Genomic DNA, 22,406 nt, shown 5'->3' on the forward strand with positions numbered 1-22,406 from the left:
CTGCTGCCGTGGAAGGGAAGCTGTGTGACCAGCTGTCACGGGGGAACGCAAGCGCATGCGGCCCGAGTGCCATGCTCAGAGGTGCTTGCAGGCTGTCTTCCCAGCAGATCCCAGGCCGGGTTTTTAATCTCAGACACTGGCTTTGGCAGGCTCTGCCTCAGAGCACACCCTGGAGTAAGTGCTGCCTTCGCCAGCCCGGGAACGTGCCCCCCCCCCACCCCCCCGTGCCTGGCAGGACCCCGTGCTGTGGCCCCTCATAAACGGCAGCAGAACGGCCACAGGCTCTCAGCTCTCTGGGGGCTGCAGCAAGACCAACACCAGGCTGAGCTCTTGCTAGACCTGCAGGAAGGGCCGGGTGCTGTGGAGGGAAGCAGAGTGGCGTGACACGTCGGGGCCCGTGGGATCCCCGTCTCCCATGACAGTGGGCTTTCAGGCGGTGACGGGACAGCATTGAAGCTGCCAGGGCTGCTGGTACAAGTGGGCAGGTGAACCTGTTGAGGGTGACAGGACTCCAGGGAACACTTGTGCAGGTGAGCCAGGCAGTGCTGGGCCACACTGGCCCGCCTGCCTCGGGAACAGGCGGCAGGAGCCTGGAACACGGGGGCGTCACAGGCCAATCACTCCAGGCCCGTGGCCTGGGCTGTGTTCTCTGCGAGGTTGCTTGGAAGTCTGCAGGGCACACCTGTGGAGCCACAGCCCCTGGGCCGAAGTCGGCTGTGGGTTTGGGGTCCTGACTTCACTTCCTTTGGAACAGATTCTGTGGCCAGGACACTTCAAACTCGATCGGGCTTGGCCTTCGCTAAGGTATTTTTGGTCCTAAGGTTTTCTAATGTGGGACCCCACTCGTCTACCCTGACCATTGTGCAACCCATTCATTCCCCGTCTCCTCAGGGTGCCTCAAGCTCCCCCCCATCCCCACCCCTAGCTGAGGGCAGGAGGTCATGGAGAGGGCCTCTGGCACTCCCAGGTCCTCGCAGGGCTGGCTCTGCACAAGCTCCGGACACAGGTCAGCTCAGCTCTGCTCCATGGTGTCCCTCTGGTGTGTGTCCTGTCACTGCCTGCATCGCACAGATGAGCAAACCAAGGCACAGGCAGGCAAAGAGCATCAGTGATGGGGCCGGCTGGGCCACGGTGTCCCCTGCAGCCCAGTGCTGTCCACCATGACCCTGTGGCCTCTGGCCCAGGTCCCATCTGCCTCCTGGAGCCTGTTCCCCGTATCTTGGCCTCGCCATCCGAGCGTGTCTCAGTCAGATCGGGTTGTGTAACCGAAGTACCGCAGACTGGAGGGCGCGAGCGACAGGCATTTACTCTCCCAGTTACGGAGGCTGGGAAGGGACTGGTCCCAGGACGTCCGGGCTCCTGAGCTGAGGGCCTGTGGGACAGGAGCCTGCCTCTCCCGGGGCCATGGGGCAGGCACGGCGCATTGCCAGCCCTCACAGAGAGCACTTCTCCCTGCAGCCCTGCCCGCCGCCTGCAGAGCTCGGGGCCCGCCCTGGTGCAGCAGCTGGCGCTGGCCCGGCGTCCTGCACTCTTTCCAGCATCTATTTTGTCATATTTTGTCAAGCAGCACCTTCTTGGAAAGGCCAGCCTGTGGCTCCGTGGTGGGGGTGTGCACGGGCGGGCCCTGGTCCTACCGCCTCTGTGTGGGGGCGGGACTGGCTGTGAGAGTGAGCAGCCTGGGCCTCAGCCCGCAGGACACCAGCCAGCTGTGGTGTTGGAATTTCCTGTCTGATTTTCATTTCCCCTCCCCCCAGTGAGACAGAAACGCTTTTTAATTGCCCGCTGTGGAGTGCCATTCAGGATATTATTATTCTTATTAAGTGCTTCCTGCGGGGCGGGGCCTGGGCATCAGCATCAGCAGAGGCCCGGGAAGCAGCCTCCCCGGGCTTGTTGGGGTGGTAGTGCCATTCGCAGGCAGAAGGCCTGGCCCCGGGAAGGAGGCGCTCCTGGACTCCCGTGACTCCCATGCCTTCAAGCTCTGATGCCGGGCCGGTGGCGCCGTGCCCACTGGGAGAGGCCGTGGCCATCTGAGTCACCTGTCTGCAGGGTTTCAGAGTTGACTGAGGCCACCCAAGCCGCTTGGGTGCGTGCTGTCTCGTGGGGCTTCTCCCAGCCCGGCACGCACCTTTGTTCTGCAGCATGGAGCAGCTCAGGAGTGGTGACCTTCAAAGCCTGCGTTCCTCGTGGTGCTCAGGCCCCCGGAGTCCACAGGACCACGCGGTAGCCGCCATGCCTGCAGGGGCTGGCAGTGGCGCTTTTACAAAGCCGCAGGTGATTCTGGGGCCAGAGAAGCGCTGATGTTCGTGCCTCAGGTGCTCACAGTGCCTCCTGTGACGTGTGCGCATCATTTAATTTCCCGGGGGACCCCAGGCAGAGGTGTTCTTCATCCCATGAACAGGAGAGGCCACAAAGTTCAGACCAGGATTCAGGCCACACAGCTCCGTGTGGGACACCATCGAGTCTTCTGGACTCTGTCTGCGCTGCCTGAGCCCGAGGAATCGTCATCTTCTCCCTTCCCTCGGGGTCTCCCCTTCGGGGCCAGCTCCGAGACCGCCTTTCCAGAGGGCCTTCCTGGCTGCTCCGGGCTGCGTGGGAATCTCCCTTCCTTGAGCCTGTGCCGCGCGGACCCCACCTGCCACATGGGGTCAGGCTCTGCGGCTTTGCAGACATCCTCTGCAGAGCTGCCCCCGGTGCAGGAACTGCGCCTCGTACTCTGGGTCTCCAGAGCACTCAAGCAGGGTCCTCACCCACTGACCGGCGGGAGGCCTTCGGTGGGCCTGGGCCCTGGTGGTGGGCAGCTCCACTGTGGATTCGGAGAAGGCTGAGGAGCTGGAACCGGGAGAGCCCGCGGCCTATGTGGTCAAGGCCACGTCAGGGGCACCACGTGCCTGGGCGGTGTCATCTCCCTTGGTCAGCCCCTTCTCGGACACTAGTGTTGCCATTTCTGGTGTATTCTGGGAAGTATGCACTCCAGCTTCCCCGAGGAGTGGGGCCGGGGCCTCACAGGAGCAGGAGAGAGCGAGGTGTCCTGCCCTGTGGGATCAGTGACAAAGAGACCGTAACCCAGCAGGCAACCAGCCAGTATCCAGCTGAAGTGTCCAGGTCAAGGGGGCAAAAATAAGAGGTCGCCATCTCTTCCCAACGATGAACAGTTGTCATTAGCAGAGCGTCTTCCCGTCCCCGTCCCCTGCAGGTTAAACGGTTTAATTGGTGAGCAGGCGTCGAGGGGAATGGAGTGGCAGTCTCTCTCTGTGGGACGCCAGTCTTGCCAGACGTGCACTTGTCAGGCCACTGATCCCCTCGCTTCTTGGGGGCAGAGCTGGGTTTGCTTTAAGGCAGTTGGATCATTAAAGGGGTCCACCCTCTGGACCACCATCCTCCCGCACACGGGAGGTGGTACCCCCTGACCCGGTCACACACTCTCTGCTGAAGCGTCTTTGCCACTGACTTTGCTGAGGGCCAAGTCACGGCTGCAGCACTGGGTGATGTGGCTGGGGGAAGGGGAGGCAGGGATATGTGTGCTTTTATAAAACACCATCCTTTCAAACAAAATTCATGGCGCTGTTTACTCGCTAGAACGACCAGGCCACCTGTGAGTCCCCTCCCTGGCTTGTTGTTTCCTGGCCAGTGAGGGCACAGACACTAGGGAACGGAAAGTGGGCCCGGCTGGCGCTCAGAGTAGCTGGCCTGAGGCCCCTGGGGATGGGCCCACTGGAACGGGGGTGGCGGTCAGCAGGTTCATTTATAGGAGACTTTTCCTGCAGCGCCCAAAGCCATGACGTGGCATCCTGCCCGTGCCCGTGCCTGCTCTGCACCTCGGTGAGCAGGAGCCCTGTGTGCCCACGGGGGCACATCAACCGCGGATGCGCATCTGAGTTCCTGTCTGATGCGTGGGGGTCAGGGGAAAGTTCCTCCGTGACTAGACAGGGGCCTGATTCAGTCTCCTCAGCAGGGGTCCTCAAACTTTTTAAACAGGGGGCCAGTTCACTGTCCCTCAGACCTTTGGAGGGCCGGACTATAGTTTAAAAAAAAACTATGAACAAATTCCTATGCACACTGCACATATCTTATTTTGAAGTAAAAAAACAAAACTGGAACAAATACAATATTTGTATTTGCATGTGGCCCATGGGCCGTAGTTTGAGGACCCCTGCCTCAGAGGCTCGAGATCCGCTCTGTGCAGACACTGCGGACACGCGGCACAGCAGCCGGGCGGGCGTCCTTCCGCCTTCACAGAAGAAGACCCTTCACTCGGAGCTCTTGTCACTTGCAAGCAGTTATAAGTGGAAGGAACGTGGCCGGCTGGTCATTAATTGGGCATCCCAAGCAGAGTCCCCATCGTGTGAGAGAAATTGGGGCCAATGCATCTTTCTCTGGCCCCAGCCAGGCCAGGCTAGAAGGCTTCCATTTCTGCTGACAGAGGCCACCTGGAGCCCATCGAGGCGCCACGAGGCGCCACGGCACTGGCCTCCTGCACGGTGGCCCCAGGGCCTGGGCCAGCTGCCCGAGAAGGAGGGGGATCCGTGACCTGCTCTGGCCCCCGGCCTCCCTCCCGAGTCCCACTGGCTGCACGAGGATGGGTTTGTGCTTCGTCGTTCCTCAGGCCGGCCTTGTGCCGGGACAGCCTCCTGCCAGGATACCTGTGCCGCCCCTCGGGCAGTGGCAGGGCAAGGCAGCTCTGCTCGCAGGAACCAGGAGTCCGAGCTAAGGCCTTCCTCAGTCTCGACGGAAGAGACTCAGCACCTGGAGACCATGCTAGCCTCTAGGGACCGGACAGCCCGGGGCTGGTGCGTCCCCAACTCGCCCGGCTCTCCTGGGCGACGGTTGCCTTCACCACGCTACCCTCCAGCTGTGGGCCCACCGCTGGGCCCGCTCCGAGCTCAGCCCCCTGGCAGTGCCTCGGAGCTGCAGCAGCACATGACTTCACCTGAAGGGAATCCTCCAGCTGCTCATACAGCTGCCCTGTCATGTTTCCGTGACCCAGTTTCCTGCTTCTTTGTCTGAGCCCCTGCTGACCCCGCCCATGCGCTCCGGCAGAAATTCACCAGAGTCCTCATGTCTGATGCGTGGGCATGAACTAGAGCCCGGCTCACAGGGGAGCCCCCCCACCCCTTACGCCTTCTCTTTGGCCTTCGCACTCACACAGCGAGATCCTTAAACCAGCGGCACTGCTGTGTAACGCTGCCTCCCTGGGACCACCAGCGAGGAGCACTGGGCATTTAAACCTTAGCACAGGAAAATTCTGGGGTAAGAAAAAAGCCAGATGCCACCATCCTCGCTGCTCAGACTGTTGGTCTTTCTGTGTGGGATCAAAACCAAATGTGCATTCTTTTAGGGGGTCGGGCAGCCACAGAAAAGCCCCAGCTCAGAGTCTCTCCCTCGGAACTTAAAGAGAGCCACGCTGAGAGCCGGCATGTGGTGTGTCCTCCCCTCCGCCGGGAGGATGCTGGGCTGGGATTTTTGTTTAACTTGGAAAAAGAGCCCACAATGAAAACAACGTGTGGAAGGGTCTCCTTCCACATGTCACCGAAGGCAGCTCTTGTTCTCGCTCATCCTCTTGGTCCTGGGCTGTTGGCAGTGACTGCCCGCCGAGTCCACCGTGGCGTCTCCCTTGGGGCCTGGCCCAGGGGCCCGGGCTAAGCAGCTGCCTCTGGAAGGTTCCTTCATGGGGGCTGGGGACAGGCCTTGCTGGTCTGAAAGGTTCTCAAGCCTCAGATGCTCCAGGGTCAGCCTTCACCCTCAGTTTACTGGGGGCACAGTTGGTCCCAGAGACGGTTTGGGGGCTGTCCTACAAGTGGCTTCAGTGGCAGGCCCTGTGGCTGGCGGGCTGAGAGGAGGTAGAGGGCCACTGGGTCAGTGTGTTGTACAGATAGGGCCACAAAGACAAAGCAGCGCCTGCACCAAAGCCCCTCTGTGGCCTGCTCAGGGCCCCTCTGTGGCCTGTTCGGGTCCCTCCCGTGGCCTGCTCAGGGCCCCTCTGTGGCCTGCTCGGGTCCCTCCCGTGGCTGCTCGGGTCCCTCCCTCGGCTGCTCGGGTCCCTCCCTCAGCTGCTCGGGTCCCTCCCGTGGCTGCTCAGGGCCCCTCTGTGGCCTGCCTGGGTCCCTCCCGTGGCTGCTCAGGGCCCTCCCGCGGCCTGCTCAGGTCCCTCGGGACGCCTTGGTGTGTCCCTGGCTGAGACAGGTGTGGCCCTTTCCCAGAGGCGCAGTGACTGCTCACAAATAGCAGGACTCTCTGGTAGGAAGGAAATTAGAGCTCACCCAATCCTCATTGTGCAGATGGCTAATGTGAGACCCAGAAAAGGGGACATAATTTCTCCCAAGTCCCATGGTCACTAGTAGCAGGGCCCACCTGGGATTCCTGGCCGAGGCGCACGCCAGCCCCACACCATCTGGCCTGCTCCTGTGGCCTTTCGATTTCCTGCTCAGAACCCTTCTCCCCTCACCCCACCCTGCATCCAAAATAATCCGAGTCCTTCCCACAACCTGACCAGGCTTATGGGACCTTCTTCCCTGTCTCTCTCACCTCCACCCTCTGCTCCTGGCGCCGACATCCTGGGTCTTCCCTTTGCACTTGCTGTCCCCCCGCCTGGTGCACCTGTCCTGCGGGAGCCCTTACTCCCACCCCCTCTCTGCCCCGTGCCCAGCCCGTTTCCTCTGAGCTTTGCCATCCCTGACATTATGGTGTAAATATATTTGCTAGTTTGTTCACGGCCTGTGTCCTCGGGAGAGCTGCACGGCTCTGTGAAGGTGGCACCGCGGCTGCCGTCACTGCACTGCTCCAGGGCCCTGGAGCATTGCCTGCTAAGAGCATGCCCAGATACCAGGCAGGTGAATGAGTGGATAAAGGAGTGAGCTAAGGAGGGAAGGGATGAAGGGATGAGTGGTTACTGCTACCTGCTGCTGCCAGGCTCAGCCCCAGCTGTGAGTGGACTGGTCCCTCTGAAGGTGGGCAGGCACGCGTCCATCCGCCCTGGGGCCACCCCAGGGGCTGCGTGTGGATGTGAGTCCTCGGAGACCCTGCTGCTGAGGGCCTCCTGGGTGCTGGCTGCTGGCAGCACCTAGGGCTCCATGGGGGGAACCGGGGGAGCCACGAGCTGCCTGGCCGTTGCTCTCCATGTGCTTCCTGGCAAGAAAAGGATCCATAGTGCCATAGCAAAGGCCCAGGAGGCCGCGGGCTTCACTGAGGTGAGTGCCTGTGGCACTTCCCCTGACCCACCCGGTGGGCACTAGGCCACACCCAAGCTGCCGACTGACCTAACACATCAATGCCTGGATGGGTGAACCGCTAACACGTGTTCCCGGGCTCCTTCTGAGGACACCAAGTGGTAACAAGAGGGTGCAGGGCTGTGGCCAGAGCCTCTGCTGCCTGCTCATCCCATGGGCATCAGCTGCTTGGAGGGCAGCAGAGGTGCCCAGGCCCTGCCTTGCCCCTCTGACTCGAGAAAGAGAAAGCCGCTTCCCATGTCACCTCCACAGCCGTCACCCCAGGGACCGGCCGAAAGGAGGGAGCAGCCCAGGACTCTGGGTGGCTGTCCCTCATGTCTCCTCCCAGAAGCCCAGGCTCCTCCTCCCCCAACACACACAGGCACACATGCACATACACACAGGCACACATGCACATACACACAGGCACATACACAGGCACATACACACATGCACATGCACATACACACAGGCACACACACACGCGCACACTCACACGCACACACTCACAGGCACACACACATACACACAGGCACACGCACATACACACAGGCACACACACATACACAGGCACACACGCACAGGCACACACGCACAGGCACATACACACAGGCGCACACACATACATGCAAGCACACACGCACATACACACAGGCACACGCACATACACACAGGCACATGCACATACACACATGCACACGCACACGCACATACACACAGGCACACACACACATACACAGGCACACACTCACAGGCACACACGCACAGGCACATACACACAGGCGCACACACATACATGCAAGCACACCCACATACACACAGGCACATGCACAGCCTGGTTTGGTGGAGCGGCAGGTCAGCCTGGGCACCACTCCAGTTCACGTTTGCCTGGGAAACTAGCACATGCACGTCATCCCTGTGGCGGCTGGAGCTCTTTAGTCCTGAAGAAGCTGCATTAATCCTGCACAGGGACACATCCCCGCTCACAGCTGCTTAGGTGGGGCCTGGTCGGGGTGGGCTGGGGGAATCTGATATTGCATTAAGGGACCCCCTTCAACCCTGTCGGTGGAACTCTGGGTTGAAAAGGACACACAGGTGCTGGGGGTGGAGAGCGTGACACCAGGAATTCTGGGGTGAGTGCAGCTTGAGGTTGCTGTGAAGTCCTAGGAGTTGATATTCACAAAGTGCTTAGAACAGGCTCGATACTGTGTGCATTTGCTAAATACAGTGGGTGAGCAAGGCGGGGACAGGAGGGCCAGGCACTCCCCTTGCATCAGGGCTGCCTCTGAGTATTCATTCATGCTGGGCAGAGGGAAGAGCTATGACCAGCTGGCCAGGGCCCTGGACTCTCCTCCTGGCTCTGCCACTTTTCAGCCCCGTGACTGAGCTGAAATCACCCTTGGCCTCCATTTTCTCATCTGAGAAATGGGTGCAATAACACCCACCCTGGCTGCCCCGGGGGGCTTTTGGAAATGCAGGGAAACATTTGTTAACAGTGCTGTGGTTCAGTCTGCCTGGCCGCATTGAAGAAACCATACAGGCCCTTTCCTGCGCCTCTGTGGAGGTGGCACCGCTTCCCTGCTGGGCTCCCCGAGGGTTCCCGAAGCCCAGTGTGTCCCCGTGTGGAAGCAGGAGGTGCTGGCCTCTGTTTTTAGAGGCCAGTTCCCCTGTGAGCCCAAGATTTCTGGAGTCTGAGAGATTGATTTAATCAGGGTGAGAAATTGGTTTTCTTTGTCCCAAGTCCCCATGGAAGATGCCAGTATTGTGGAATTATGAAGATAAAATTGAATATGTAAAAATTAAGTTTAAAATGTCAGGAGGTAAGTTTTCTCTTGTTAAGGGTTCAGAGCATTCAAACCAGGTGTCCCTCAAGGGATGGGTGGATGACCAGAACGTGGCCTACCCTTCGGGCACAGGGTACAATGGATGAACACTGAGGACATGATGCTTCGTGAAATACACCGGGCACGGGAGGACAAGTACTAGTGAGGGACCTGGAGTAGCCACATTCATAGAGACAGAAACTAGGATGGTGGTCGCCTGGCCAGGGTGGGGAGATGGGGATTTGTGTGAGGGGCCCAGGGATTCAGCTTGGGAAGATGAAAAGCCCCCTGATGAATGGTGGTGGTGGTTGCACAGCAATGTGAATGTGCGTAACTGTGCTGTGCACTCAGGCACGATTGAAATGCTAAGTTTCCTGTTGCAGGTATTTTACACAGTAAAACCGGAGAGGGTAGTGTTTACAGAGCAGTCCCAGGGTCTGCACGTGAGCAGCAGTGTCTGTGTGCCTTTATTAGGGCAGGCCCGGCGGGCTGCTGCCCCGTGTGCGTGGAAGACAAATGGCCGCGGCTCAAAGCCAGTCAGCAGCAGGTCAGCCTCACCGCTGACTCCCACTGGCCAGGCCTTCTGCGTGAGTGAGTCTGTGGAGAAATCTCCACGTCTTAGCCCTTTCTCCAGTCTAACTACTTTTTAAAGAGGCTTGTTTTCCTGGCACCTATAATTACGTTTGCCTCCAGGGTACCCAGGAATTTTTTCTTAATAAGCAAAGAGCATCCTACAATTACCATGATGATTTGTTGAGGGCAGGCCAAGTGCAGACAGGGGCTGACTCACCTCTGGAAACTGATGCTCACGCGTTGGCATTTACAGCTCAGAGGCCCCGCCAGCACGCTTAGGGTCAGTAATTAATGGTAAGAGCTGGGGAATTAACATGCCCACATAGGTGTCTGCTGGCTGCAGCGGAGCGGGCCCTGGCTTCACAGAGCTCCGGGTGACCGTTGCTGGCGTGGGTGCCGTCACCCAGGGCTGCTGGAGCCACACAGCCAAGGCCGGGATGGGCAGAAGCCTGTCGGCTCTGTCAGCCCTGATTTGCGGCCCAGCCTGTAATCTCCCCGAGTTCAAAGAGCGCTTAGCTGCTTGTCTTTGTCAAGAGCGCGGTTGGGGATCTTTTATGTGAGTGATGTAGGTTCTCCGGCTGACTTTGATTATTTATTCATCCCTCTTCGTGGGTGTGTGATAGCCGGGCACCTCGGAGCCCCCCGTCCTGACTGCTTTTGCTCTGAAATTCATTGAGCTTTAAAGCCCTTTGAAAATGGCTTCTCCAGGGAGAGGCAAGGTTTTGAAGTCCTGTCTCTCTCCCCTGTACAGTGCCGCAGCACCTTTTGCCACCGTTCCATGCTCCCTTACCGATTGACATGAGACACCAGGAGGGAAGGTACCATTACGAGCCTCACTCTGCCCACGGCGTGCACGGGTAAGTTCTGCCCTCGGCCCGCCGCCTCGGCGTGCAGCCTCCCCGCACCGGGAAGCCAGGCTGCCAGCCCCGGCCACCTCTCCTGCCTCCGTCTTTCTTTTCGGAGTTCCTGATCTGCATCGTCACCTTTGCCACCCACGGGTGCACTGAGCGGGACCCTGAGTGGCTGTGTGGGTGGGATGTGGACACCCAGCTCCCTCTGGTTCCCACCTCACCACGTCCAAGGCTGCCGACTCTCCTGGCGGGTCCATGTGCACCTGGGGCTCTGTACCCCGGCAGTGGGAGCCCCTTCGGGCCAAAGGTCCCATAGAAGTGTGCTGACCTTCCTTACATGTTGTCCAGGCATAATAATTCATCACACCCCTTTCGCTCTCTGAAGTGTCCCGACTTGGACACTGAGTTCCGGGGTCACCCTACTATAAGGACAAACTCAGAGTCAGACGGGCCTCTTCCTGATCCTGCTTTGAGACCGCAGGTAGGGAAACGCCAGTGCTGTCCCACCACACCTCTTGAGGCCTGTAGCCGATGTCACTTTTCTTGGTCTTTATTACCTGATGAGCCATGCCCATGCTACCCCCGTGTCTGCTTTCAAAGAGAGGCCACGATCTTCCCCTCCCCGCAACATACCTGCTGCTCCCACACCTGCCCGGAGGGGCCTACTGCACAGGACCAGCTGCCCTGTGGCCTCTTGACCCAGCCACCTCACCTGCCCACGTGCTGTTTGTGGTTCCAGCACTCACACCGCTGTCGCACGTTCCTGTGCCTCGGCTCCAGCTGCCCAGCCTGCGTAGAATGGCGCACGATTCCCACTGGCCCCGGCCTCCTCCTGGCGTCTCCTCAGATCCTCTAAGCCTCGGCCGAGGAGCACCTCCTCCTGGGGACACTGGGATCTGCACACCATGTGGGACCCTTCCCTGGATTCCACCGCACTACCACGCCGTGGGTTCACACCTGCCCCCCAGCAGGCTCTGCCAGAGGCTGGCGCACAGTAGGCGCACCATCACTGTGTGCTGAGAGCACAGCCCTCCATGCATCCCACCCACTGCTCTCCCGGCTCCCGACCGAGTGGAGGCAGTGAACACTTGCTGAGCACTCACTACGTTCAAAGCACGCCCTCTGCCTGGTCGGGAGCAGGTGACTGAGAGGGGGACCCGACCTCAGGTGACTCCTGTTTCTGGGCACTCATTTCCTGTCCTCCCCACAGCAGATCAAACCTGGGATTTTTATTTTCTTTTTAAAAATGTATTTTACTTTGGAATAATTTCAGACATATGAAAACAGTTGCAAAAATAGTACAAAGATTTCCATAATACCCTTCACCACTTCCTCAAATGTGCTAGGAACCAACTTGTGGGTCTTTCCCAGATCTGGCCAGGTGCCTGCTCATGTCTTTTTTCCCTGGTTCGGGACCCAGCTTTCGCATTTAGTTGTCTTATCTCTATCATCACCTTTAATCTGGGACCGTCGCTCGGTCTCTCTTCATGACCGTGGCATTTTTGAAGGGGGCAGCCCAGTTACTGCATGAAACGTCCTCCTGGGCTTGTCTGATGTTGCCTCAGATTAAATTCAGAATATTTGTTTTGGGGAATAATGAGAAAAGCGCTGCTGTGCCCTTCCTGCCGGGGGCACACCAAGGGATACTTCTCACCCTGGATGAGTTGTGACCGCTTAGTTCAGGTGCGTTTCCCCGGTTTGAGGTTGGTTGCTCTGTAATGACGAAGCAGTCACGTTGGTAATGTGTGCATACCCTCCTCCTCATCACCCTGGCACCCCAAACTGCAGCCTCCATGACGGCTCTTGTCAGAAACAGGCGTTACCCGTCTTTGCCAAGTGCCGCCTTTCCGCGCACGTTGCTCCTCCCACATTTATCTGCTAGAATGCTTCTGTGAGGAACAGCTAGCGGTGCCTTCTCCCCATTTCTCTCTTCCAAATAAATGCACTGATATTTGTGATGGTCTGTGAGTTACAGTCTCTGGTTATCACTGTTTAGTGTGTTGTTCCCATTGTCCCAGATGTGGACATTGTCTCCCTGTCTTCCGACACGTTTTGGCGCATGTGGCTGGTTCTCACGGGCGAGGCAGGACCTGCTGCTGCAGCCATGCGCCCACCACAGCCCGCCCACCTCGCAGGCCTCGGCTACTGCCGGGGACTGAGGCCAGTTCCAGCAGCTTTGGAGAGATGCGTACATTTGGAGCAAGTGGCTCCCCGGAAATTGCTCAGTTGGTGGCATCTGGGAACCTAAGCGTGTTAAGGGAGCTGAGTCCCTTCTAGAAGGGGGCTGGAGTTGCTGATTTTCTGCTCTTGAGACATGTTTGGCTGGTTCGGCGACACGGGTCCTGGGCACAGCAGGCCTGTGGGAAGTGCTTCCCTGCCGGGGCCCCAGGGCCGAGAAGGCGTGCTCAGTGCGGAGAGCTCCCCGAGGGGTGCCAGGCAGGCCCCTCACTGCAGGGGAACATCCCGGCTCACATCTCCCCCGAGCTGATAGGAGAAGTCCCCCCAATGGCGAATGCGATTTCTCGGATTAACTCTGATCTATGACTGTTAAACACTTCCTGTTTCATATCACTCCTCTCAACAGCACTATGAGAGTGTATTTCGTGTCACCCCACTTTACAGGTGCAGGAACTGAGGCAACACAGAGAGGATAAGTAGCTGGCATGAGGGTCACCCACGTAGGGGTGGGGAGTTAGAAATCCCATTCCCGCCCCTGAGCCCAGCCCCTCGGCCGCACACTGGCCTCTCTTGGGAGCACATGTGTGACTCCAGCACCCCTGGGCAGGTTCCACCAAATCCAAAGAGCACAGACCACCCTTGGTGAGGGCACTGCCCCTAGGTCGGTGGTTCCCAGCCTGTCAGGAATGCAGGTGCCCAGGCCTGGACCTGCGGAGTCAGCTCCGGGCAAGGCCACGGTCTGCATGTGCCACACCTGCTGCAGGCACAGGTTTGAGACACTGTGCAGGCAGGGCCTGGTCGCTGAATGGGGTCCCTAGTGCTGTCCCTCCCTGTGCGAGTGGAGCTGTGGCAGGAGGTCACCCTGCGTCTTCTCCAGGCTTCGCCCTCACCAGCTCTGGGCTGGACACGGGCCACATCCGCCCTCTGGGCCTGCCCCCTTCCTAGGCAGGGAGGCGCAGCGTGTGGGCAGAGCACCTGGAGAAGTAGGTGACGATGGCAGGTCGCAGAAGTCTGGCCGGGCCAGTGGCCTGCACAAACGGTCTTGTCCCTCACTGGCCCGGCGGTGCTTTCACTTCCCTGGGTAACTGCAGGGCGCTGAGTCTCCTGCTGCTGCTGTGAGGAAGCGCCTCACTCAGTGGGTTAACCAGGACCGATCTGGACTCGGAGCTCTGGAGGCCGGAGGACTGGAGGAGTCGGTGTCGGGAGAACCGTTTCCTCCTGGCGGCTCCAGGAGAGAATCCTTTCCTTGGCTCACAGGCCCTGCCTCTCTTTGCGTTGCCTTTCTCCCCGGCTTCTGTCCTCGCGTGGCCGTCCTCCTCTGCAGTCCTTTCTCCCTCTGCCCCCCTCATCGGGGCACCTGTGATTGCGTTGAGGGCCGAGGGACAACCCAGAACGGTCCTGAACTCAACGTCTGTGACGGCTCTTTCCCGCAGAAGCTCCCATTCCCAGGTCCCAGGGCTTAGGAGGGTCGTTCTCCAGCTCATTTGGGATCACCAGTCCCAGTGGTGAGCCCAGCATCACCACGCACAGTACAGGGCGTGAGGAATTTGTGCCCTGGAGCCGGTCTGCTGTTCCCTCGCTTTCCGGTGGCCCTGCGAGGTGGGTTAAATCTGCAGCTCGAGGGTGCAGACACAGGCTCAGAGGTGTCCCCACCCCCAGGGCATGCCCTGCACAGCTGCTGGGCTTGCTTCTGCTCGAGGGTTGAGGAGCCAAGGAGGGCTGTTCCGTTCACACCCGGCCGTGGCAGCAGCACTGTTCCCCGCATCCTGCTGGCCTGGCTTCCAGTGGCTCCACCTTGTCCTCAGGACACTGGGTCCCAGCCAGGCCACAGGGGACGAGGTGACTGCTGCAAAGCCCTCCCCTTCACCCCGACCCTCAGTGTCCCAGGTAAGAAACAGGCAGAGCTCAGGAGGAAAGCAGCCCCTGTGGCCCAGGCCCTGGGATTAGTATGGGGGAGCCTGGTGGAGCCCGATCCAGAAGCCGCTGTTGTGGCCGCTCCTCCTCCTTGCCAGCAGCAAATGTGCCTAATTACACAAACATTGCCCAGCAAATGAGGCGCGGTGTCGTCTCCTGTCAGCCCGCCTCGAGGCTCCTGCCTGCGGCTCCATGCACAGGCCTGTGCGCAGGCACCCGGGACCTGGTCCGCTCTGGCTCTCGTGGTCCAGTCGCTGCGTGACGGAGCGCCAGTGCCCAGGACTCCGGGCAGTGCTCCACCGTGGCCTCCTTGCCCTGCCCGGCCTGCAGGGGCACTGCTGTCAGCAGCCCTGCCCGGCTCTATGGGCTTGTACCCTAGTGCTGACCAAGCTGAAGGAATGAGCCTCAGTTTTCTCATCTGTAAAAGGGCATAATGCGTAGTAAGGGTACCTACGCCATCTACTGAGTTACTTTGGGAATTAAATGGGGTAATTTAAGTGAGAGTTTGGAAACATTCATAGATGCTAATAATGGTTGTTATCACTGTTGCTCCTCCATTGGCCTATCAGAGAAGGAGGTTGTCTGCAGGCACGGGACCTGTGTGGCAGGGGCAGGCCGTGCCATGCCCTTGGACGAACTACTGTCGGTGGCTGTGGCACAGGAAGGTGGGGAATTGGGCGGAGGAAGTCACCACTGGGGATGAAGAGAGGAGGGTCTCTACCCCAGGAAGGACTTTGTCCTTTCAGCAGCAGGAGGTACAGACCGACAAGGCCTGCAGAGCTTGCTAATGCTCAGCCTTCCAGAGGGGAACGGCCCTGCCCTTGGACTCCTGGTGCCGCACCTCTTACCTGTAAACCACAGGTGATGGGGAGACAGATGGCTGGAGGGAGTGTTCTTGCTGGTCAGGCAGAGTTCTCTTGTGACCCCCACCTGTCACCCTCACCCCCCGGGACATGCTCCTGAGGCTCTGGGAGCCCTTTCTCAGGGTGAGAAGAAGGCCCCGCGCTCCCCACTGCCTGGAGACTGTCAGCAGGAGAGAGGGCACTGTGGTCCTCCTGGGCCCTGGCCCTTGGAAACTGGCTCACCCAGGTGTCGTGGGGACCTAGGCTGAGACATGGCAGGGCCTCGGCCAGGCTCCCCGTTCCTCAGTGTCCTGCCAGCGGGAGTGTAGGCTGCCTGGGGCTCGGTTCACCCGTGCGCTTGCCGGGAAGGTGGAAGCGCATGTTCCTGGCTCTGGGGTGGGCGTTGACCTTCCACTCACTGTGTCGCTTGGGTCCTTCCCATCCCAGCCCTGCCCCGGGCTTCAGAGAGGACCCATTCCAGCCACTTCCAGCCAGAAGGTTAGAGACACCTCGTGCAGCAGTTCTCAAACCTCGCTGAAGGTCTGATGGGTGTATCTTTTTTTTTTTTTTTTAAATCTTTATTGTTCAGATTATTACATTTGTTCCTCTTTTTTCCCCCCATAACTCCCCTCCTTCCAGCTCCCACCCCACCCTCCACCCTCACTCCCCACCGTGTTCATCCATAGGTGCATGATTTTTGTCCAGTCACTTCCCGCATCTCCCACACCCCTTTTCCCCCTAAGAATAGTTAGTCCATTCCCTTTCTATGTCCCTGATTCTATTATAATCACCAGTTCATTCTGTACATCAGGTTATTTATTCACTTGATTCTTAGATTCATTTGTTGATAGATGCATATTTGTTGTTCATAATTTGTATCTTTACCTTTTTCTTCTTCTTCCTCTTCTTAAAGGATACCTTTCAGCATTTCATATAATACTGGTTTGGCGGTGGTGAACTCCTTTAGCTTTTCCTTATCTGTGAAGCTCTTTATCTGACCTTCAATTCTGAATGATAGCTTTGCTGGATAAAGTAATCTTGGTTGTAGGTTCTTGGTATTCAGCACTTTGAATATTTCTTGCCATTCCCTTCTGGCCTGCAAAGTTTCTGTTGAGAAATCAGCTGACAGTCGTATGGGTAGTCCCTTGTAGGTAATTGAGCCTCTTTCTCTTGCTGCTTTTAAGATTTTCTCTTTGTCTTTTGCTCTTGGCATTTTAATGATGATGTGTCTTGGTGTGGTCCTCTTTGGATTCCTTTTGTTTGGGGTTCTCTGCGCTTCTTGAACCTGTAAGTCCATTTCTTTCTCCAGGTGGGGGAAGTTTTCTGCCATTATTTCTTGAAATAGGTTTTCAATATCTTGCTGTCTCTCATCTTCTGGCACTCCAATGACTCTGATATTAGACCGCTTAAAGCTGTCCCAGAGGCTCCTTACACTATCTTCACACTTTCGGATTCTTTTTTCATTTTGCTTTTCCAATTGGGTGTTTTTTGTCGAATCTTTGGTTTGATTCTTGAGCTCCTCTGGTCTGCTATTGGGTATAATATTCTTTATTTCAGTCCGTGTATGCTTACTTTCTAATTTCTTTATCGTAGCATCGAGGGTCTCATTAGTTTTCGTGAGGCTCTGCACAAATTTATGGCAAGCCCTCAAAATTGCGATTCTTAGCTCCATATCCTCCATTTCTGTCATGTTTTTTTGTCTCCGCATCTTTTATGCTTTCTTGGTGCACCCCCTTGTGGTCTCTGTGCGCAGTCTTGTTCTAGCCAAGCCTTAATTGTTGTAGTTAACACTAGAGGGATTTGACCACCATGCCGACTGGCTGTAGGAATCAGCGGTGCGGAAAACGTCTGTCTTCTGGGGAGGCGCTAATCCAGCCTTTGCCTGAGGCGATTGGCAAATGGCTCTGGGCAGGGCCTGGGCGGGGCGGGATCAACAGGGTGGGGGGAGGGAGCAGCTATGGCTGCTCTCAGTCCGTCCCCAGGGGCTCTGCCTCTCTGTCCCAGCGGCCGCTGCAAACCTCAGAGGGGCCGTAGCCAGACAGTCCCGCTTCTCCCGTTTGAGTCTGGGTCCCTAGAGACTCGCCCGGATCTGTAGCCCAGAGTCTGAGACTCACTCCTGATTGAAAACGACAACCGCGCCCTCAGCCGCCAGCCCGCTTTGCGCGCGCACCACCTCACCACCGCACCACCGTACCTTTAAATTTTCCACACTACGCCTCCTCTGAGCGTCGGAATGCTGTTGTTTTTGCTTCTAGTTGAAGAGTCTCTCCTCAGCCAGCCTTCCTGTGGTTCTGGTTGATGTCCGTTCCGACTTTTAGTTGTATTTTTGAAGTGGTTGTTTACGGCGGCAATCTCCGGTGTTTACCTATGCCGCCATCTTCGATCTCTCCTGATGGGTGTATCTTAAAGACCCATATTCCTGGGCCCCTGCCCTAGAGGTTCTAGTTCTTTCAGGCTGGGGCGGGGCCTGGGAATCTGCTTTTTCACAGGTGCCCACAGGCCAAACTTCACAGGTGCCCACAGGCTGCCTTGCTCATTCTGTACCCACGAAAGTGGCCCAATGATGTCTGTTGGCCTTGCAGAGTCAGAGCCCGCAGGGCGTGGCTCTAGTGATGAGGACTCTGAAGTAACACCTGGGAGTATTAAAGATCCCCTGTTCCTTTCATTACCTATGCCCAGATCCAATGTCCTCAAGTTGACCAAAATCGATTCATATTCTCAACTTGCAGGAGGAGGTGAGCACATTGGGGTGCAGGTTGGGGAGCAGTGGATAGTGACGTCTCAACCATTGGAAGGACAGTCCCCTCCTCTCTCCTGCTACCGGCTCCATACCTGACCGAGATGTCCACGACCCCCAGCACCTGCCTCGATTCTGGACCCGACCACCCCTAACCACTCCCCTGCAGATCAGGAGCTGTGGTCGCGGCAGCGGTCACGGCCTAAGGCCACCCTGCTCAGGGGAGGGGAGGGGGCACTTGTTGGGACAGATGGTTCTGGGGCTTACCTCTCAGTTCATGCAAAGTCAACATGCTGACTCCAGCCCTTTAAGGAGAGGGAGGAACACCAGCTGGTGGGTGTGAGTACCCACCTCCCACCATCATCCGCACACTTTGTCACACGTGCAAATTACCCAGAGGCCCCTGAGAGCGCTGTGAGGATGCCTGCTGCCGGCACCTGCATATTAATGGGGTGCTTAGCCCTCCCTGTGTGCTCTTAAGAAAGTCGTTTCTTTGCTGTTGCTGGCTGAGCTCATGAACCTCCAGGCCGGGTCCTTGGAAGATGGCTTTTCCAAGGTCAGTGTTCCGTGAAGACTGTCCGCCGTCCTGAGAGCAGCAAGCATGTTTGCGCAGCCTGTGACTAACTTGTATTGTCGTGGGCCTGACAGCTCTGTCCTCAGCCAGTCACCGAGGAAAGGCGGGGCGGGGGCGGGGGGGGGGGGGGGGCACCGAAAGATATGTGGGCATTTTCCTCTTGATTCTTGGCACAACACACCAGGCTCATGGTTCACAGAGCTCTGACGTTGTTTGTGGTTTTCAAAAACTTGTGGGAAGATGAGATTTCCGAAGGGCAAGTCCACCTGGCTCCTGGGCCAAGAGGTTGCGTGGGCCTGGGGTCACCCACCCGGGTCTTGTACCACTGTCGTCGCCGCCACCGCCTTCCCCTCCCCGCCTCCCCCCCCTCCCCCGGGCTCCTTGCTCTCCTCTGTCTCCAGGGAGCACTCCCTAAAAACCCACTGTGGCCGACCACTTCTCCAGAGCAGCTGGACAGCAGGCACACGGAGCCCGGAAACCCTGGGACCAGGCTGTTTGTAGGGCCAATGTGCCAGCCTCTGTGGCCATGTGAGGACTGCGTGACAGAGATGTGGGGCCTTGGCTCACAGCGATGTGATGGCCTCAGAGACCCTCCAGGCAGGGCCTTCCCCTCTCTGGGCAGTCACAGCCTCTGGGTCGTATCCCCTCCCCTCATCGACACCCTAGGACAGTGATGGCGAACCCATGACACGCGTGTCAGAGGTGACACGCGAACTCATTTCTTTGGTTGATTTTTCTTTGTTAAATGGCATTTAAATATATAAAATAAATACCAAAAACATAAGTCTTTGTTTTACTATGGTTGCAAATATCAAAAAATTTCTATATGTGACACGGCACCAGAGCTAAGTTAGGGTTTTTCAAAATGCTGACACGCCGAGCTCAAGAGGTTCGCCATCACTGCCCTAGCAGGAGGGCGCATTGCCACTCTGCTTGTCAAGTAGGGAAACCCAGCAGAGTGAGGCTGGCTGCCTCCTCCGGCGACAGCCTCCTAGTAAGCAGCACAGCTGGGATGGGAACCTGGGAAATCTGACCCGGAGGCCCACTGCCACCCCGAGCTCCGAGAGCCTCGGCTCCCCGGCTCCGGGAAGGTGCGGCACAGACAGCTCATTCATAATGGAGGCCGGCCTGTAAAAGTTTCATGAGGAGCGTGTCTGATAGGCGGCCTGCTCTTTGATCTTGGATGAGTGCTGGCTTCTCGCAGAAGAGACGCTGCCTGGCTCTGGGCTTTAGAGAGAGCCCGTGTGGCCAGCCCAGGGCAGGAGGGGCCCGGAGCAAAGCCCATCTTGATGTGCAGAAATGAGGCAGGCCTGGGAGGGGCTGCCCAGTGGAACGGTCCTGCAAGGTGAGAGGTGATCCGCTGGGCCCTCTCCTGTCCTGCTAGAGCCCCCCTCGTCTTGGCCATTTCCCATCCCATCCCCGGTGGATGTCGGCAGAACAGCGTGGGGCAGAGTTCACAACCTGCCGTTTGTCCTGGGGCTGCTGTGTGACCTGTGTGAGTCTCTGTGTCCCCACCTCTAAGACGGGGACGCAGCCGCACCCACCTGGTGGGCATGAGGCTTAGCCGAGTGTGCAAAGCTGCAGAACAGCTTCTGGCACAGAGCGCGCGCCGGACAGTCACGTACTTTCCTCGGTCTCGTGTGGACACCAACAGGACACGCCCGTTTCACTCCAGGCACTCTGTTGGGTGCGGGCCGGTGGTACCATATCCAGTCCTCCCGCCACCCTGGAATGTGGGCGATGTTCTCCCCAAGTCCTAGAGGAGAAAACTGAGGTTCCCAGCATCGAAGGGCTTCCCACGACCACTCAGCTGGTCAGTGAGCTCGGACCGCACGCTGGCGCTCCTCCGTGCCATGGTCGTCGTCGGAGAGGACGGGGCACCGCAGAGCATGTGTTAGAGCAACAGTGTCTCACCCCTGCTGGGAAGCATGGAAACACAACAGTAATTAGCCCCAAGGAATGAATCACTAATGGCAAATTACAGGTGTTGGTGGGGTGGATTGCCCTCCGAGGGGGCGTCTCTCCCACTGCCGATGTCCAGGTTGTCCACTCACGGGAGAAGCCGACAGCCGTGCCCAGAAAGCACTAGTTTATTCGCCTGAGTCGTTGTTGCCGGACTGATCTGTGGCCAAGTGCTGTGGCTCAGGGTCACTGCTGCTGTGTTGCAGAATGCGGGAGCAGTGCCCTGCCTGGCCCTGCTGCTGTGCTCTGCAGGCCTCGTCGCTGCAGCCAGCGTCGCTGCGTGGATAACACAGTGCCATGAGGGAGAAATAGGTTGGGCATATCCTCTCCTTCCAGGAGCTGCGCTTCTGAAACGTGAATGTGACCTGTCCCGCCCAAGCAAAGTAGAAAGAGATTAGTTGTTGCTTAACTCCTGGGGCAGTGCCTGTGGCCATGCCCGCCCAGTGCCTATGTGTGCCAGCCTTGTGCCAGGTGCTGGGTGGGGATACAGGCCCGAGGGAGCACGCCTTGCTGTCCATGAGGATCTCCTGGGCTGGGAGGGGGACGGGGGAGAAATTGGGCCGCTACAGGGTGGTATGCGGGAGAGGGAACCAGGGCACCAGGAAACCAGGGATGGACGGTTCCCCAGCAGAAAGGCCGGGAGGCCCGCCGCTCTCCATCCCCCACAGCCCGGGGCTGCACTGCCTTTGCGGGTTGTCCCTGCTGCATGCCCATGTGAAAGAGGCGCCTTTTCAAAGCATATGCCAATGGCCTCAAAGGCCGGGTGAAGTCGGCAGCACCCCGCCCTAGACTCTTAGGGATTGTCCAGGGAAGGAAATGCCGCACACCGCTCTGGCCAGTCAGGCCCAGCTGAGGACTCTCAGTGCGGGAGTGTCCCGTAGGGCCCTCCCTCCCACGGAGCTCTGCTCTCTGCTTAAACCCAGTCCCCAACCCCATGCCTCACTCCTACCCTCCTACCCAGGGCTCCCCTTCCAGCACCCTGACATCTGCCCTGCGACACAGGAAACTGACTTTCTGGAAGGCTCCGCTCAGCTCTGCTCAGCCAAGGGCTGTTCTTACAGACAAAGGTCCCCCCATTGGTGGAGCTTAGCCCAGGCCACAGGCCACTGCAGAGGGCGATCCAGACCGGCTCCCCCAGGGCCTTTCCCCGGGCCGGCCTGCGCCTGCCCGTCCCCCGCCCAGCTCCGCAGCAATCCTCACTCCACGAGGGGAAAAGACTCCCAGGTACTTCCTCTTGTTTTTATGCTTTTGGTTTTTATGTTTGAAGAGCTGATAACCTTCCACTCTTCCTGCTCCAAGGGGTGGGGGGTGATAAAGGGTGGGCGATTGAATTAACCCCTGTTGCCCGTGTGGCGAGATCTTAACCAAGTCCATCTGTATGACCTCCTTTGTAGGCGCAATTTTATAACCTAATTTCCCTACGAAAACATCAGTGTTTACTTAGTAAGAAATCTGCTCTTTGTCAACTGGAAACAGTGATTTCTTTATTGCGGCTCTCCGCAGGGCCTGACAGCCGAAAGCTGGCACTCAGCTCAGGCTGGAGAGTGTGCGGGCTGTGATGGGAACAGGGTGAGCCGAGGGTCGGTGGTCCGTGCGTGCACAGATGTGTGTCGGTCACAGAGCAGGCCGGATGGGCCTGTGGCCACTCCACTCCCACCCGGAACCCCATCCACTCAGCCAACTGCTCGCCCAAAGCCAGCTTCCACCCAGCTGTGCTTTTGTAAAAATTTGGTCTTATTAAATGTCAAAG

At 58.1% G+C, this 22,406-nt stretch overlaps 1 protein-coding gene across 1 annotated transcript in view; it reads left to right on the forward strand.

The window, feature by feature from the left end:
* Positions 1-22,406, forward strand: part of GLI2 (GLI family zinc finger 2) — a 225,570-nt gene that overhangs the window by 161,084 nt on the left and 42,080 nt on the right. The window contains exon 3 of the mRNA XM_070423488.1: positions 10,350-10,455. Coding sequence (XP_070279589.1) covers positions 10,350-10,455 — 106 coding nt within the window. The remainder of the gene's footprint in view (positions 1-10,349; positions 10,456-22,406) is intronic.

This window comes from Myotis yumanensis, unplaced genomic scaffold (genome assembly GCF_028538775.1).
Source record: "Myotis yumanensis isolate MYYU_CA2020_CCGP unplaced genomic scaffold, mMyoYum1.0.hap1 SCAF_8, whole genome shotgun sequence".
In the NCBI taxonomy this organism is placed as follows: domain Eukaryota; kingdom Metazoa; phylum Chordata; class Mammalia; order Chiroptera; family Vespertilionidae; genus Myotis; species Myotis yumanensis.